The 15,473-nt window shown below is 36.5% G+C and overlaps 1 protein-coding gene across 1 annotated transcript; it reads right to left on the minus strand.

Annotated features, from left to right (window-relative positions):
* Positions 1–97: 97 nt before the first annotated feature.
* Positions 98–15,324, minus strand: LOC121387290 (MPN domain-containing protein-like). The gene is made up of 9 exons (XM_041518312.1): positions 14,762–15,324; positions 14,240–14,386; positions 11,494–11,808; positions 10,357–10,514; positions 8,925–8,965; positions 6,675–6,843; positions 5,916–6,012; positions 4,963–5,035; positions 98–237 (listed from the first exon to the last, which is right to left on the minus strand). Exons 1-9 carry the CDS (start codon positions 14,939–14,941, stop codon positions 98–100), a joined length of 1,320 nt encoding a protein of 439 aa, XP_041374246.1. The 5' UTR covers positions 14,942–15,324.
* Positions 15,325–15,473: the final 149 nt, after the last annotated feature.

Genomic DNA, 15,473 nt, shown 5'->3' on the forward strand with positions numbered 1-15,473 from the left:
GAGAAATAGCCATATGGGACCACCGATGGCGATCTATCTCCTAGATTGACCGTGCATCAATTAAGTACTTTACCACTGGGATATGTTCCACTCCTCATTATACAAAGAGAAACTGCACTACGGTTTGATGTGAAAATAAGTATGACATAGGAAAACACACCTCATCTTCAGTTGATGGGGCTCGGTCCTTGTCACCTAGACGACACCGGCAGGGAAACGCCTCCAGAATAGTGATATCTAAAACATAAATAGCAGAGTGGTTAGACATATCACAGGGCTTCTAGATTATGGTAGCCTCACTACCATTGCTAATGATATTCAGTGTTGGGCTAGTAAATAACTACCATTGCCATGCCCGATGACTACCGTATATCTTCGCTTATAAGTCGAATTTTTTTCACCCAAAAATTATTTTATAACTTGGGGGGTCGACTTATAAGAGGGTAAAAAAATTTCACCCAAAAATATTACCGTTTTGGGGATTATTTTACAAGTGTTATTGTTGAAGTATGCCCTGTATTTATACTCAAATATGTTAATTTGACGCATTTATTATAACCTTTTTTTTTGGCAATAGAACGGTTTTGGTTACGCAAAAAGGCGTGCGATCTCACTCACATGCCAAGAGAACAGTCCACTTAGTTAAAATAACAGTCATCACTAATAGCAAAAATGTAAATAATACTAACTACCTGTTGCCTGAGTTTATTTTGAAATCTGGTCACTGGCATTAATGGTTGTTCAAACAATGTTTTGTTGGTGATTATCTTCATGAATATTACTGAGCTTTCCCTTAAAACAGCTTAGACTGATTTCTGCAGTTCACTAGAGCAATAGGGACATACATAAAAACCAGTGTACTTTACAGAGTTATCTTCCTTACATGTATTAATATGGCGACAAAACATGTGATTAACTGATACTTTCAGTTTTATTGTAGTGATCTGTTGTCAGTGTTTATAAATAAAGTTGTTGTCTGTGCACAAACCCATGCAGTACAGTGCCATACGGTAACAGCCAAACAGCTTGCACTATCTACTAAGGGAATATTTCGTTTTGATGCTATGTTACTTGTTTGCGATCTACAAAACGTGAAAACCGAAGTTTGTAAAATAATTTTCTTTTGTTCAAATATTGTACATTATTGTTCTCATGTGCTGAAAATAAGAAATACTTCAATATTTATAAGTTGTTTTTCATGGGTCGACTTATAAACGGGTCAATAAAAAAATAAGTTTTCAGGGCTTGAAATTAGGGACTCGACTTATAGTCGAGATCGACTTACAGGCGAAGATATACGGTAGTGATTTTTGGGGGTCAAATGCTGCATTTGATCTATTTTGTAAATATGAAATATCCTGCCCTTTCCTCCCCTCAAGTCTAATGGTTTGTACGCTCTATCTCCTTCTTTAGATGAAATATCCTGCCCCTTCCTCCCCTCAAGTCTAATGGTTTGTAAGCTCTATCTCCTTCTTTAGATGAAATATCCTGCCCCTTCCTCCCCTCAAGTCTAATGGTTTGTACGCTCTATCTCCTTCTTTAGATAAAATATCCTGCCCCTTCCTCCCCTCAAGTCTAATGGTTTGTACGCTCTATCTCCTTCTTTAGATGAAATATCCTGCCCCTTCCTCTCCTCAAGTCTAATGGTTTGTAAGCTCTATCTCCTTCTTTAGATGAAATATCCTGCCCCTTCCTCCCCTCAAGTCTAATGGTTTGTACGCTCTATCTCCTTCTTTAGATGAAATATCCTGCCCCTTCCTCCCCTCAAGTCTAATGGTTTGTAAGCTCTATCTCCTTCTTTAGATGAAATATCCTGCCCCTTCCTCCCCTCAAGTCTAATGGTTTGTACGCTCTATCTCCTTCTTTAGATGAAATATCCTGCCCCTTCCTCCCCTCAAGTCTAATGGTTTGTAAGCTCTATCTCCTTCTTTAGATGAAATATCCTGCCCCTTCCTCCCCTCAAGTCTAATGGTTTGTAAGCTCTATCTCCTTCTTTAGATGAAATATCCTGCCCCTTCCTCCCCTCAAGTCTAATGGTTTGTAAGCTCTATCTCCTTCTTTAGATGAAATATCCTGCCCCTTCCTCCCCTCAAGTCTAATGGTTTGTACGCTCTATCTCCTTCTTTAGATGAAATATCCTGCCCCTTCCTCCCCTCAAGTCTAATGGTTTGTAAGCTCTATCTCCTTCTTTAGGTGAAATATCCTGCCCCTTCCTCCCCTCAAGTCTAATGGTTTGTACGCTCTATCTCCTTCTTTAGGTGAAATATCCTGCCCCTTCCTCCCGTCAAGTCTAATGGTTTGTAAGCTCTATCTCCTTCTTTAGGTGAAATATCCTGCCCCTTCCTCCCCTCAAGTCTAATGGTTTGTAAGCTCTATCTCCTTCTTTAGATGAAATATCCTGCCCCTTCCTCCCCTCAAGTCTAATGGTTTGTAAGCTCTATCTCCTTCTTTAGATGAAATATCCAATTATTCCTATTAGTAAAATTGTATTTACTTAAAGTAGGGCTAGTGAATGTTTAATCATGGCTAGTAAACATTTTAAATAACTGACCTCATGGCTAGTGGATTTTTATAACAATTTTAGAAGCCCTGCATATCGGCGTTCTGGATGATAGCTGCCAGCTGTGAATCTGTGTTCTGGCCCAGTGCTTGTAACACTCGAGTCTAGACTCAACACTCTAATAATTAGAGTCACAGATATAACCGTATGGCAAAGCCATACAAATTGCTTGCATGTGGCATCATCAGAGTTTGAGTCTAGACTAGTTTGAGTCTAGACTAGTTTGAGTCTAGACTAGTTTGAGTCTAGACTAGTTTGAGTCTAGACTTTAGATTTATAAGCCAGGGCCCATGCTTATAAAACTTTTATACAATCTAGACTCAATATTTAATTAAAGTTTCTTAAAAGTTTGTTTAATGACACCACTAGAGCACATTGGATGTCAAACATTTGGTACTTTTTACATAGTCTTTGAGAGGAAACCCGCTACATTTTTCCAGTAGTAGCAAGGGATCTTTTATATGCACCATGACAAAGACAGGATAGCACATACCACGGACTTTGATATACCAGTTATGGTGCACTGGGTGGATAGAGAAATAATTCAATGGACCCACCAACGGGAATCGATCTCAAACCGACCACGCATCAAGTGAGTGCTTTACCACTGGGCTACGTCCGGCCCCAGACAGACTCCTATTAGTTTTGAGTCAAAACTCTAAATGTTTTATAAGCACCAGGCCAGGTCTCCAATAACAAGTAAGGGTAGCACCGGCCTCGGTGGTTTCATGATTAAGCAGTTGAACACAAGGCTGGTAGGTACAGAGTTCGCAGCCCGGTACCGGCTTCCACCCAAAGCGAATTTTCACAACTCGATGGGTAGGTGTAAGACCACTACATTCTCTTCTCTCACTAATCACTAACCCACTGTCCTAGCCAGATAGCCCAGATAGCTGAGGTGTGTGCCCAGGACAGCATGCTTGAACTTTAATTTGATATAAGCACAAAAATAACTTGCAATAAAAGTAAAGGTAAAGTCATCAGCTGCTCTAACGCAGACTGTGTTTTATCCAGTGACTGCTGTTTGACGCCACGCCTGTACAGCGCCTGTAAAACATATCTTGCAGCTCAAAAAAATGCTCCCCTTAATAACTTTTATAATTTTTGAGAAAATGAAACCAAAAGTTTTCGTTCAGAAAGAGAAAACAATAGTGTCTTCCATAATATAACATGTATCAACTGTTTTCATTGGATGCACATAAGCAGAAGTTGTACTGTCTATCGGAATATTCCGATTATTTCCGAAGAAACGTCTTAATGCCACCTAACCTATTTAGATGGCATTTCATTGGTTCATACTCTCAAATGGGTGGAGCATGCAGCACTACGAATTTAGACGGCTTTTCGGTCGTTCTTCATGATTAAGACAGACAAAATAAAAGTCTGCGATTGGCTGAAATGGGTGGACAACGTTCAGTTGCCATCTAATTGACAGTGGTAGTTATTTAGTGATAGTAATAAAGTTAATCAGTGAGAATGGTTAGTAATTAATTATTAATGAGCAGCTACAATTTCAAAATGACAGTGATTAAATTAATATTTGTTTGATGATTATTAGTGGTAAACTTGTTAATAGGACTAAAATGAAAAGTAATGGTGGTTAGTATAATTATAAATGATAGTGAAGCATGAACATTAATTTTATTGTTTTATATTATTATCAGTTTGGTGACATTTACATTTTAACAATTAAGTTATGCTAATTTCTGAGGAGAGCAATGACTCGCAAAAAAATATTCAGGGGAGCTTTTTTCAGCTCCTGAACATTTTATAAATGGCAGTCAATGGTTTTATCAGCTCAGTGGGTAGGTGTAAAACCGATACACTGACTCTCTCTCTCACTATGCCAATCCGTGAACTCTTTTACAAGCAGGCAACGGAATAAGTATAAAAATTTCACATTGGAAACTTGGTTCTACAAGGACACTTTTTGATTTTAAAGTTGGATGCAAAATAGTTACACATAGTTGAAAATACAGCTGATAAAATAATTATGATCCACATAGTTCAAGATATTCAGGGAAATATAACCAGTATGACCCACGTGTGTCATAATGATCTCACGTGCACAACGAATGACGTCATAACGTAATGCGGCTTCCAGTGTAAAATGACATTTTGTCGTCTTTTTTTAGTTACATTTGAAATGTTTTGACATGGTCCTACCTTGTTATTCACGTAAATAATATTTTGGAGAATGTGGATAATAAAGAAATTATTACACTCGTGTGTGAATCGTACTGATTTTATGAAACTTATGTCAGGATTCATATATTACTCTCGTTCTCGCTCGATTAAATCAATAATCCTGACACTTGTTTCGTAATATCAGTACGACACACAAGGTCGTATAATAATCTCTATGAATGTCGTTAGCTATTTTGAATTCAGTTAAAACTCACGCTGCTGCTGAGGATCCCATCTTCCTCCTAAATACCCAACCACTTCACTTGTGGTCATGTGGCAGTGAAAATCCTGTAAAACATTTTGTTTTTAATGAGAAAACAGATTAAAACTAAAATGTAAAAACAATACATACATAGTTATCATAATATACTGATAGCAACAAGGTAAGTTGATCTGTGGTAATAAAAACACAAAAAGATGAGACAAATCAACACTGCTGCTTTAATCTTACAAGTGCAAGAAACAACAGCAACATAGTTTCTGTAATGGTGCACTTTGAATTTTGACCACAGAAAATTGATTTGTAGAAAGGATAGTATAATGTTTGACACTTAAACACATTATAAAGTACCACTATAAGGAGTTCAATATAGTTATTTTCATTATAAAGTACCACTATAAGGAGTTCAATATAGTTATTTTCATTATAAAGTACCACTATAAGGAGTTCAATATAGTTATTTTCATTATAAAGTACCACTATAAGGAGTTCAGAATATAGTTATTTTCATTATAAAGTACCACTATAAGGAGTTCAATATAGTTATTTTCATTATAAAGTACCAATATAAGGAGTTCAATATAGTTATTTTCATTATAAAGTACCACTATAAGGAGTTCAGAATATAGTTATTTTCATTATAAAGTACCACTATAAGGAGTTCAGAATACAGTTATTTTCACTTCTACCTCAGCTGTTACTCCAGAAAACATTACTCTCCTTAAACTAGAAATAGGGGAGTGATGGGGAGCCATAGTAATAGCTCCCGTTAAGTGGTCAGGTATGTGTATTATCTAATGAAATACTTCTTTTAGATGTTATAGCTCTACTGAAATACAAAACCACGAAAAGGCTACAACCGTAAGTAGATTTTTCTTCCATTCCATTCAATTTCCCATACTTGCTATTTTAAATCTAGGTCACATATAAAGCAGTAGTGTCACTTACCATGACAATCATAGCATTGGTTGTTATGGTAACTGTAAATGGCTGGATTTTGTTGTAGTTTGAAAATCGTTCACACTCGATCAATATGTTTGGATCACTGCAAGGAAAACATTACAAGATTTAACTTAAAATGGAAGACCAAAAATTATGAATATAAAGAATTTCACAGTTGATTAGTGTGAGACCAGAAACTCAATATGATATCTGGTTTTTTAGCTGGTACGTAATGAGTTAAGCCCACGTTTTACCCCAAAATCTAGATGTGAAAGCAAGATATACTCTGGCATGAGAGGGGGTGTTTCGAGGCTTGAAACTCCCCAGATCAAAGCAAATTTTATTTAAAAAAATATATTTTCAAGGTAACATCACTTGAACCCAGTCATGACATCCCTGCAAAATGTCCTGCACACGCATCTAATACCCTCACTCACCCTTCTTGAATCTCCCCCCACTTTCTGTCTCTTTTTCTCCCTCTCTCACTTTCTCGGACTTCTTTTTCTCACTCATATTCATCCCCCATCTCTCCTTTCTCTCTCTCTTTCTCACTCTCATTCATCCTGTCTCTCTCTCTATCATCGGTCTCCCCTTTCACTCACATTCATCCTGTCTGTCTGTCTGTCTGTCTGTCTCTCTCTCTCTCTCTCTCTCTCTCTCTCTCTCTCTCTCTCTCTCTCTCTCTCTCTCTCTCTCTCTCTCTCTCTCTCTCGTATATAAATATACAACATATGTATACAATTTGTTTCAAAAGAAACTATTTACATGTCATTGCTCCTCTTGCCGAGAGTGGAGTATTTAATGGATGGCCTACAAGTGAGGCTCTGCAATCCAGGCATGTGGATTTTGTCGACAAACGCCGGCTTATTTTCATCCACTTCAATCTCTGACGCCGCTTTCTTCGCGTGAGGGCCAGACATCGAAAGATTCAATGCTGAAAACAAACAGTTTCTTCACACATCTGACTACATTTTCAGAGGCTGTTTCGGGAATGCTTAAAAGACTCATCCGTTAGAATATAAATTAAACAATGATGAAGAATGGCAGTGTTTCCATCTGATATAGACAAATTTTATATTTCCAATCTGTGTACGATATTGTATTGATTTATTATAAGGGTAGAGATAAGCAGTGATGGAAATATGCTTGCCCATTTGGACTCAAGTGGCAAAAATACAACCAGGTGATTCAAAACTAAATCTCACAATCCCATCTGGCATCAATAGTCAGGCCTAACCCTACCACTCGCCAAATTCGCCAATTGTGAATTTTAAAAACAATTGTCAAATTTTATTTTAATTTGGCAAAAACAATTCATGTAATTATTGTTATTTTGTTTGAAAATAAAATGGAGTTTTGCAATTTATGAAGCTTAATAAAATTCTTGGGCTAGAGGATTTTCATATGTACTGTGCTAGCTGGATAGTAAATTAGTGCTTTCTCTAGCTTGTTTTAGCATGGTGCGGCACCATACCTCAGTAGTCTAGTGCCATCTTGCCTTAATCAGCACCATGCTGCCCTGAGATTAAAAAAACCTTTTTCAGCAATTAATTCTAAAATTGCCTTTATAAAACACCAAAAAAGGTCTTATTAATTAATAAAATATGCCTTTTATATTTTTTGCCATTCACTTATTACAGCAAACACATAAATTACATTAATGTTTAAGCGAGTCAGATACCAACACTGTTCACGAGTTTGATAGTTTAATATTTTATTTATTACAAACCAACTACAAACAAGCCACTACGCAGAAGTAAGCAGATGTCGAGACCTACTACATGTTATTTTTCTATGAATTTGGGTCAGAAGTGATCTGTCATGCTCACGTCTCACACCAATATTACACTAGTTAGATATTGAGTGATTGTTATGACATGAGCAATATTCTTACACTGGTGTGTAATAAACCTCACATACGTTGTTTTCGCTTCCTATTTATTGCACAAGTTTATTTTGTACAAGAATATATATTTATCCTGCAACCACTGTTTCTAATGACAGATTATGATGACCGATTAATGCAATGTCATAAACGTATACTAGCAGATTATGACTTTTGACGTCACTCATATGACGTCAATGCAGAGCTACATTAAAATATTGCTCATTTTACCTCTAGATCATCGTACAATGTGGCCGACATAACAGAAATAAAAGCACAACACAAGTAAATTTGGAATAAATAACACTTAAAACAAGTGTAATTGCCAAAAAGAATACAGCAATAAGCATAATAAGAAGTTTGACTCTAAAAACAGAGCCAAAGAAAAGACGTCCGAACCCGACAGTGAAAAGAAAAAGAAGGAAGTTATAGTCACATGTCCAGAACTATTGGGAGTATACAGTAGAAGAATTTTAGGCCATCCCATTGGCTGTTGGGATGTTCGGACCAGACCACTTGCGTGGGGGGAGGTGCACTTGTTGAGGACAGGTAATGTTGAAAAGAATTAGCTTTTCCCTTTAATTTTTATGGTCTGCATGATAAAAATAATAACTACTTAATGACATCGGATATCTGCTTTATCCTGTTCAGGCCGAATGAGAAATTTCCCATTCTTACCTTCACAGGATAAAGCAGATATCTGATGTCATTAACTAGTTATTCTCTATATATATGTTCTTGTGCAAAATAAATGGGTGCAATAAACAGGAAGCAAAAACAACGTATGTGAGGTTCTGTATTTGATACATACCTTCTTTTACTTTTTACAAATCGGGTTTTAATTTAAAGTTATAAATACACTTTCTTAAATCTACAATCAATCTTCCTTTCATGGATTTACGTAACGTTAAGAATTATACACTGCGGCAATCTAGTGTAATGTTTCAAATACGATGTGATGTAATTTGTAAATCATACATGACATCAGTAACAAAACAGCGCAAACTCCAGTAAAAATAAAAAGGGAATTCTCCATTTACAAGTTCCTGTTCAGATCACACATATGTATGATACAAGATAAATTGATAAATACTTGTATTGTATGTGTGTGTTGCCAGGCTACCTCTTACCTTCTTCCTGTATGGTGTCTTTATAAACACTGTACAGAGATCTGAAAATAAAATAAACCAAACCATAACAATCATGTTAACAATATTTTATGCAAACACAAAACCAAAGAAATAAAATACACAAAAAAACATTCAGTTAGTAGCTACATGTAAGGTCAAAGAAAGTCACTTTTCTCACTTTTTTTGGCTTTGTACACAATAAATAAAACATCCAACGGTAATTCTTTGATATGATATATTTGACAAAAGGTACTTTTTATTTCTTTCATCTTTTAAAACTTCAAATTAATATTTTGTCCAAAATTATGAAAAATAAAAACATACCGACCTGTAAACAGCATTATCTGCTGGTTATAGAATTTTGACATATAGGGGTCACGGTTAGTAAACCAGTTTTTATTTTAATGTGGCGAAGCATTGTAATAACATAGTTAATTTTGAATTTAAATGACTCCATTATGCCAATGACGTCACTTTGCATCTCCTTATAATAACCATAAACTGGGTACATGACGTTTTCGTTTTAAGAGTGCTGGAAAAATTCAAATGCAAAATTGCTCTTGAAATTTTTCGTTTGAACATTACTAATGCACCTGAATGTGTTTGAAGAAAATCTTGTTATTAATTTTTTTTACCTTTTATGAAATATGGATTTCAAGTGAAATTACAGAAACATATGTTATATTTATTGTGTACGAAGCCAAAACAAGGGTGCGAAAAGTGACTGTCATCGACCTTAGTTGTAGTGTCATGATATTGATGCATATTATGAGCATTTAAACAAGTATTCTGAGAGTACTGCTGAAGCAATACATGCCCCTTACTGGGCTCAACAAATTTTAATATCCTGTAAGTCTAAGGACCCTATCTTTGTCAAAAACAGGTAATTTGCCATGAAAGTCATACTTATCTGTAACTGTACATGATAAAGCTATCCACAAACTTTCAACTCAGTATCTTAAGGCATAAAAAAACCCAAAGTCAGGTAATCTATATGTGGGACATTCAAACATCTCGATGTTGAAAAGACTGAACCAACCCATTCATTCATATCATTTCAACTATTTTCGGGCTTATATCCAATTAAAAGTTCAAGCACGCTGTCCTGGGCACACACCTCAGCTATCTGGGCTGTCTGTCCAGGGCAGTGGGTTAGTTGTTAGTGGCAAGGGAGAGAAAAAAGGGTGTAGTGGTCTTACACCTACCTATTGAGTCGTTAAAACTCGCTCTGGGTAGGAGCCGGTACCGGGCAGCGAACCCAGTACCTACCAGCCGTATGTCCAATGGCTTAACCACGACACCACCGAGGCCAGTGAACCAAACCATACGGTGTAGTTTTTGGTGAAAATTAAGCATTGGAACCTCCAGATAAAAGAATTGTCAACAGCATTACTATTTTCTGACACTGACGAAAAGTCTGAATCATAGTTACTTTGATGAACCATTTTTCAATGGTGACATGTGTGCTGGGTATGGCATCAAGTCGTATTTTCCATTCTCGGCTTTTACATCCTCATTCAGGTTTGGAGTTGTCCCTCTTGATCCATGGTCGCCATTAACTCCATTTTCTCCAACAGAGGACAAAGGAGACTAGAAAAACAAAACAATTTATATATATATATTTAAGTCTGTGTATTAATTTTAATTAACACATAAACTGAAATCACATCAAAACTAAATATTGTTAATAAGGCTTGAAGTTGTTTCCCTTGGTTCAATCACCATTTACATTAAGTTTAATCAAAATGTCATTTCAAATTGTCTCCCTTGGCAGTAAACCATGGCTACATTCAAGTCCGTATGTATATTAACAATATATAATCATTGAACACTCTGAAAAGTCTGAGCCCACAACAAAATCTGATAAGATACTGCAGGTACATGTGGTACAGACAGCCACAAGAGACAGGTACTGTCCCAGTTGGAAAGATGACTACCGAGACGTAAGGGTGAAAAATAAAACAAGCTGAAAGCTAGGAGTTGCCAGATCAGAATGAAATGGAATTCAAAGGGTGAGAAAAAAATTGGGCAGTGGGGAAAACAATTAAATAAAATAATAATAAAATTAACAAAAAGACAAAAATATCAGACTAAAGGATTTGGTTTAAACAATATTTATTACCGTTCCCTCTGTGGTTAGGGGATTGTCCAATAGGCGTTAGACTAAAGAATTTTGGCAAAAACCTAAGTCTGTAAAGATTACATGGAGTTGTTCCCCTTTATTCATCATCAACAATGCAAGGAAAATTAAAATATTCTTTAAATGACATAAAATTATGGTAAATACAGAAGGTAATAAGTCATAATTTAAGAAAAAACTATTTTCAACCAAAAATCAAGATCTAAGCTCCCCACCCCTCCAATCTCCTCAGTAATGTTTGCACTCTTGCAGCAGAATTTACGAAGCTTGTTTCTATTAAAAGCATTGTAAACCAAAATCAGGGTTTGTAAATTCAGTCCTTGGTGTATATTTCCCCTTTGGCTATTATTGCTCCCCATAATACGAACAACAGACCATGACAGAAAACCATGATTTTCGGCTTTCAAGTTGTTTCCTTTTTTTACTCACGGATGGAACATTTGGACTGCTTGTTCTCTGTACGACGGATGTGTATGGACTGTTTGATCTCGCAGGCGATTTCTGAGAGCCTGACAGGAATGGACTGTTTGATCGGTAACTTGCTGGAGACTTCTGATTGGTGGATGCATACGGGCTATTTGACCTGTAGCTGGCTGGTGATTTCTGATTGGTGGATGTATAAGGGCTGTTTGCTCTGTGACTGGCAGGTGATTTCTGGGATAGAGAAGCATACGGACTGCTTGGTCGCTGTTTCCGACACCATCGCGACTTCCATACATCAAGTTTGTGACCTCTGTATTTCACCTGTAAGTGAAAAAAAAATGTATTTAATAATTCTTGTACAAGTGTGCAAGTTATATTTTTTGGGTAAATAAATGTTTGAATAACAACAAGATGAAATAATTCAACTTTAATTACCATAAACTACTGAAAGGACTGTTAAAATATTGTTTAAGACACCCCAGCACATTTTGTATTATACCTGTTGGGTATCTAACATATGGTTATTGTGAGACTTGGTCCAGAAAACAAGAAAAAAATTGTGGCAAAAGATTTCTTATATTCTTTTTTTTCATAGACAAGACAACACATACCACAGTTTTTGATATACCAGCCTTGAGAAACTGGTTGGAATGGGGGAAAACGTAATAGGCCCACCAAGGCTGATCAGTACTACAACTCATAGCACCCCAGGCCACAGAATAACGACACAGCATGAGGAAAGCTTTAGATTTGATGATCTATTCTAAACAATAACTCGGTTAAAAATGGGTAAATCTCCATGATCTGTACCTCTACCATCAAGCTTAGATCATATACACAAAATTTCTACTCAACTCAATATCTTGAGGCAATGCAAAACAAAAGTCCAGAAAATTGTATGTGGGACAGTTAAAAAAGAACGAAAGTTTGTTTTGTTTAATGACACCACTGGACCACATTGGCTACTGGATGTCATACATTGGTAATTTTGACATTATAGTCTTAGAGAGGAAACCTGCTGCATTTTTTTCATTAGTAGCAAGGGATCTTTTATGTGTACCATCCCACAGACAGGACTGCACATACCACAGCCTTTGATATATCAGTTGTGGAGAAATAGCCCGATGGGGATCAGTCCCAAAGCAACCGCACATCAAGTGAGCACTTTACCACTGGGCTACGTCCCACTCCCAGATATGGGACAGACGGACACAGAGAAAGATAAAGCCTGTAGTCCCCTTGGGTTGCACAGATAGAGTACTAACAAGATACTTGTAGTATAGAATGCTCACTAGCTTTCTCTAGCCCTATCCTGTTTCATGGAAGGATAGGGCTAGAGCCAATTTAGTGCTGAAAACTGTCAAATCAGAAATTTTCTAAATATATATATATTTGTTTAAATCTGACATTTAGTATGACAATTTTCAAGTTCACTTAAGGCGTTAAACTTAGATGTTGGTAAATAGTATAACCACTACAAGGAGTAACACAACACATTTACACAAAATTCAAAATCAGCCCGATTTAGAAGTGGGTGCTAGGTTTCTTCTTGTTTGTCTTCGTGTTGGCATTAGTCAGTAATATGAAAAACTCAATGTCATGAGAGAATTTGAAAATTACCAGAATGATGTTCTGTGGCACCATATTTAGTAAACCATGTTTTAAGACAGTATTTGGCAACCATTGCCCCACGTATGCCAAGGCAGGGGTCAAATTTATATTTTTGGAGGGCACAGCAAATGCTGCTTTTGGCGTAACATAAATTAGGGCATCAAGGCAAGTTGGAGAGGCACCAAGAAAAAGTAGTTACAAGTGTGTTTGGTCACTAAACACTGAGACAAAAACTATCACAAAGTGTTCTGACAAACCATCAATTCTTTCACAATCTATTATTACTATTATTATTATTCACAATTAAGGATACATGGAAAAGGCATGGTTTCAAACCAGGTAGGGCACCATGTAATTGTACTTGTTATCAACATCACAGGCACAGTGGAAGCAAGTAAACATTAGGCTGACTGAGATCGAGGGCGCAAAACAAAGTTAGGGTGGGTCAAGGGGTATGCTCCCCCATAAAATTTTGAAAATCAGATGTCCTGAAATGCAATTTCCTGCATTCTACAAGGAAAAATAATCTCTGCCTTAAGATTTATTACCAATAACATTTTTGATTCAGAATGATTGCACCCCCTGCATCCGATCTTTGAGGCACAACAGCAAGTAAGAACAGCAACCACAACACTGACTGTCAAACCTGTGATGACATTTAAACCATGCTGAGGTGTCATTAAACCAACCAGGGATCAAAATAGCTCAATATCCTGTCGAAGTAAGTATAAATGTGTAAGTATAAAAGCAAAATAACTTCCAACAGAAGAAATAAAATCTCATGGCCTGTCAGGGTTTCTGCCAGAAGGTAAAACGATACACACATCTTTTTGCAGATTTAATATTTTAAGATGACCTTTTTTTGACAAAATATTAACGACACTTATCATTACAGTATGATTTTTTTTAACCCTCAGTCTAGACGTAAGCCATTTTCTTTTTTGGGAAGGCCTCCCATAACCCCTATTGACTGCAGTTGCATTCAACACACACACTGTTAATATTCTATTTCACAGCGCCATACCCAAACATTTCTTTCTGGCAGAAATACTACCTGTGGTGATGTTAACTGACAAAAACTGGTAGGACAACCGTATTTCAAGCACTGTCAACATTCCTTTCTTTTAAATAATAAACTAACCGATGCCCAACCACAGCCGGATTTCTTGTCTGGGTTGACCATCTTCTTGCAATGAATGGCCCAAGCACTCGGTGTGAGAAACAGCTCTGTCGACTGCATCCCTTTAATCTTTCCATTCGGAAGAAGATCCGCAACAAATTTCTGACCCTAAAATAATATAACAATAAAATACAGAAAGAGTAGCAAATAAAATACAAACAGAAGAAGAAAAAGTAGCAAAAATATATGCATTTAAATTTTAAAAAATTTGATGATTATTTTACATGTATGTATATTTACTACTCTTGTACCCACTTACATCGATGTCTTTTTGCATATATGTATGTGTGAATCTATGTATGTACATATGTGTATGTATCGAAGGACATCTGGGTACGTGTGTACGTATTTGTTTGTGTATGGATATATGTGTTGTATATTTATAATATGTACAGCAGTGATTTGGAGCTCCCATCCCTGACACTGCTATGTTTGTGATCTGGGACAATAATAAAAAAAAAATAATAATGTTGAAGTGCATACCAAGTAGTCAATAGATAGAACCCCTTCGCCTGGTTCGATTATTTTATCTTTAAGTAGAGTTGACAGTGTGACACTGCGTCCAGTAATTGCTTGTCGTGCTTTGTCAATTTCAAACGTATCTTCTCCAGAACTGTCATCCTTCCCTTCGTCTGTGTTCCCGTCACCCGGTTTAGATGACATCGTCTCAGGTGCTAAAAGTAAAAATAGAGAAGAAAAAACAATTCACTTCTTGCTTTTCCTTCTTCATCCTTTTTCCTGTTATTTCAAGTTAGATGTCATCCTTTTATATACGTTAAATATTGTGTGCAAAGCTAACCTGCTAGTGCCACAATGTCCTGTCAATCATCAATGTCATCAATGTTAGCCGTGATAGTGGAGTTCTAATCCCACCACATAATCATATTAATAATGAAATCAGGCTTCCATTAGCCCTAATTTCTCAGTTAGTGAATTTTTGTTCCGGACTAGTAAAAATTATGAACTGCACTAATACAGTACATCTATTGGGCACTAGCCAAAGCTTCTGGCAAAGCTATTGTCCGAACCAAATTGTTAACAACTACGAAAAATTACTCTCCTACCTTTAATTGCCGTTAAATTTCCTCCAAAGTTTGTCCAGACACAAATCTTGAAAAAACCATTACAATGACACAGATTCCACATACCATATGATAACTATGTCACCTATATCAACTTCGCTGAGAGCGCATAG

Source organism: Gigantopelta aegis, chromosome 13 (assembly GCF_016097555.1).
Source record: "Gigantopelta aegis isolate Gae_Host chromosome 13, Gae_host_genome, whole genome shotgun sequence".
Lineage (NCBI taxonomy): Eukaryota > Metazoa > Mollusca > Gastropoda > Neomphalida > Peltospiridae > Gigantopelta > Gigantopelta aegis.

What these genes read in the sequence shown, in the direction of transcription:
- LOC121387290 (XM_041518312.1), bottom strand. Translation starts at nt 14,941, where the DNA reads ATGTCATCTAAACCGGGTGACGGGAACACAGACGAAGGGAAGGATGAC. An exon ending in CCGGCTGTGGTTGGGCATCG is followed by an intron (nt 11,809 to 14,239) that starts GTTAGTTTATTA and finishes TTTCACTTACAG; the next exon opens with GTGAAATACAGAGGTCACAA. An exon ending in AGACACCATACAGGAAGAAG is followed by an intron (nt 6,844 to 8,924) that starts GTAAGAGGTAGC and finishes GTTTGTTTTCAG; the next exon opens with CATTGAATCTTTCGATGTCT.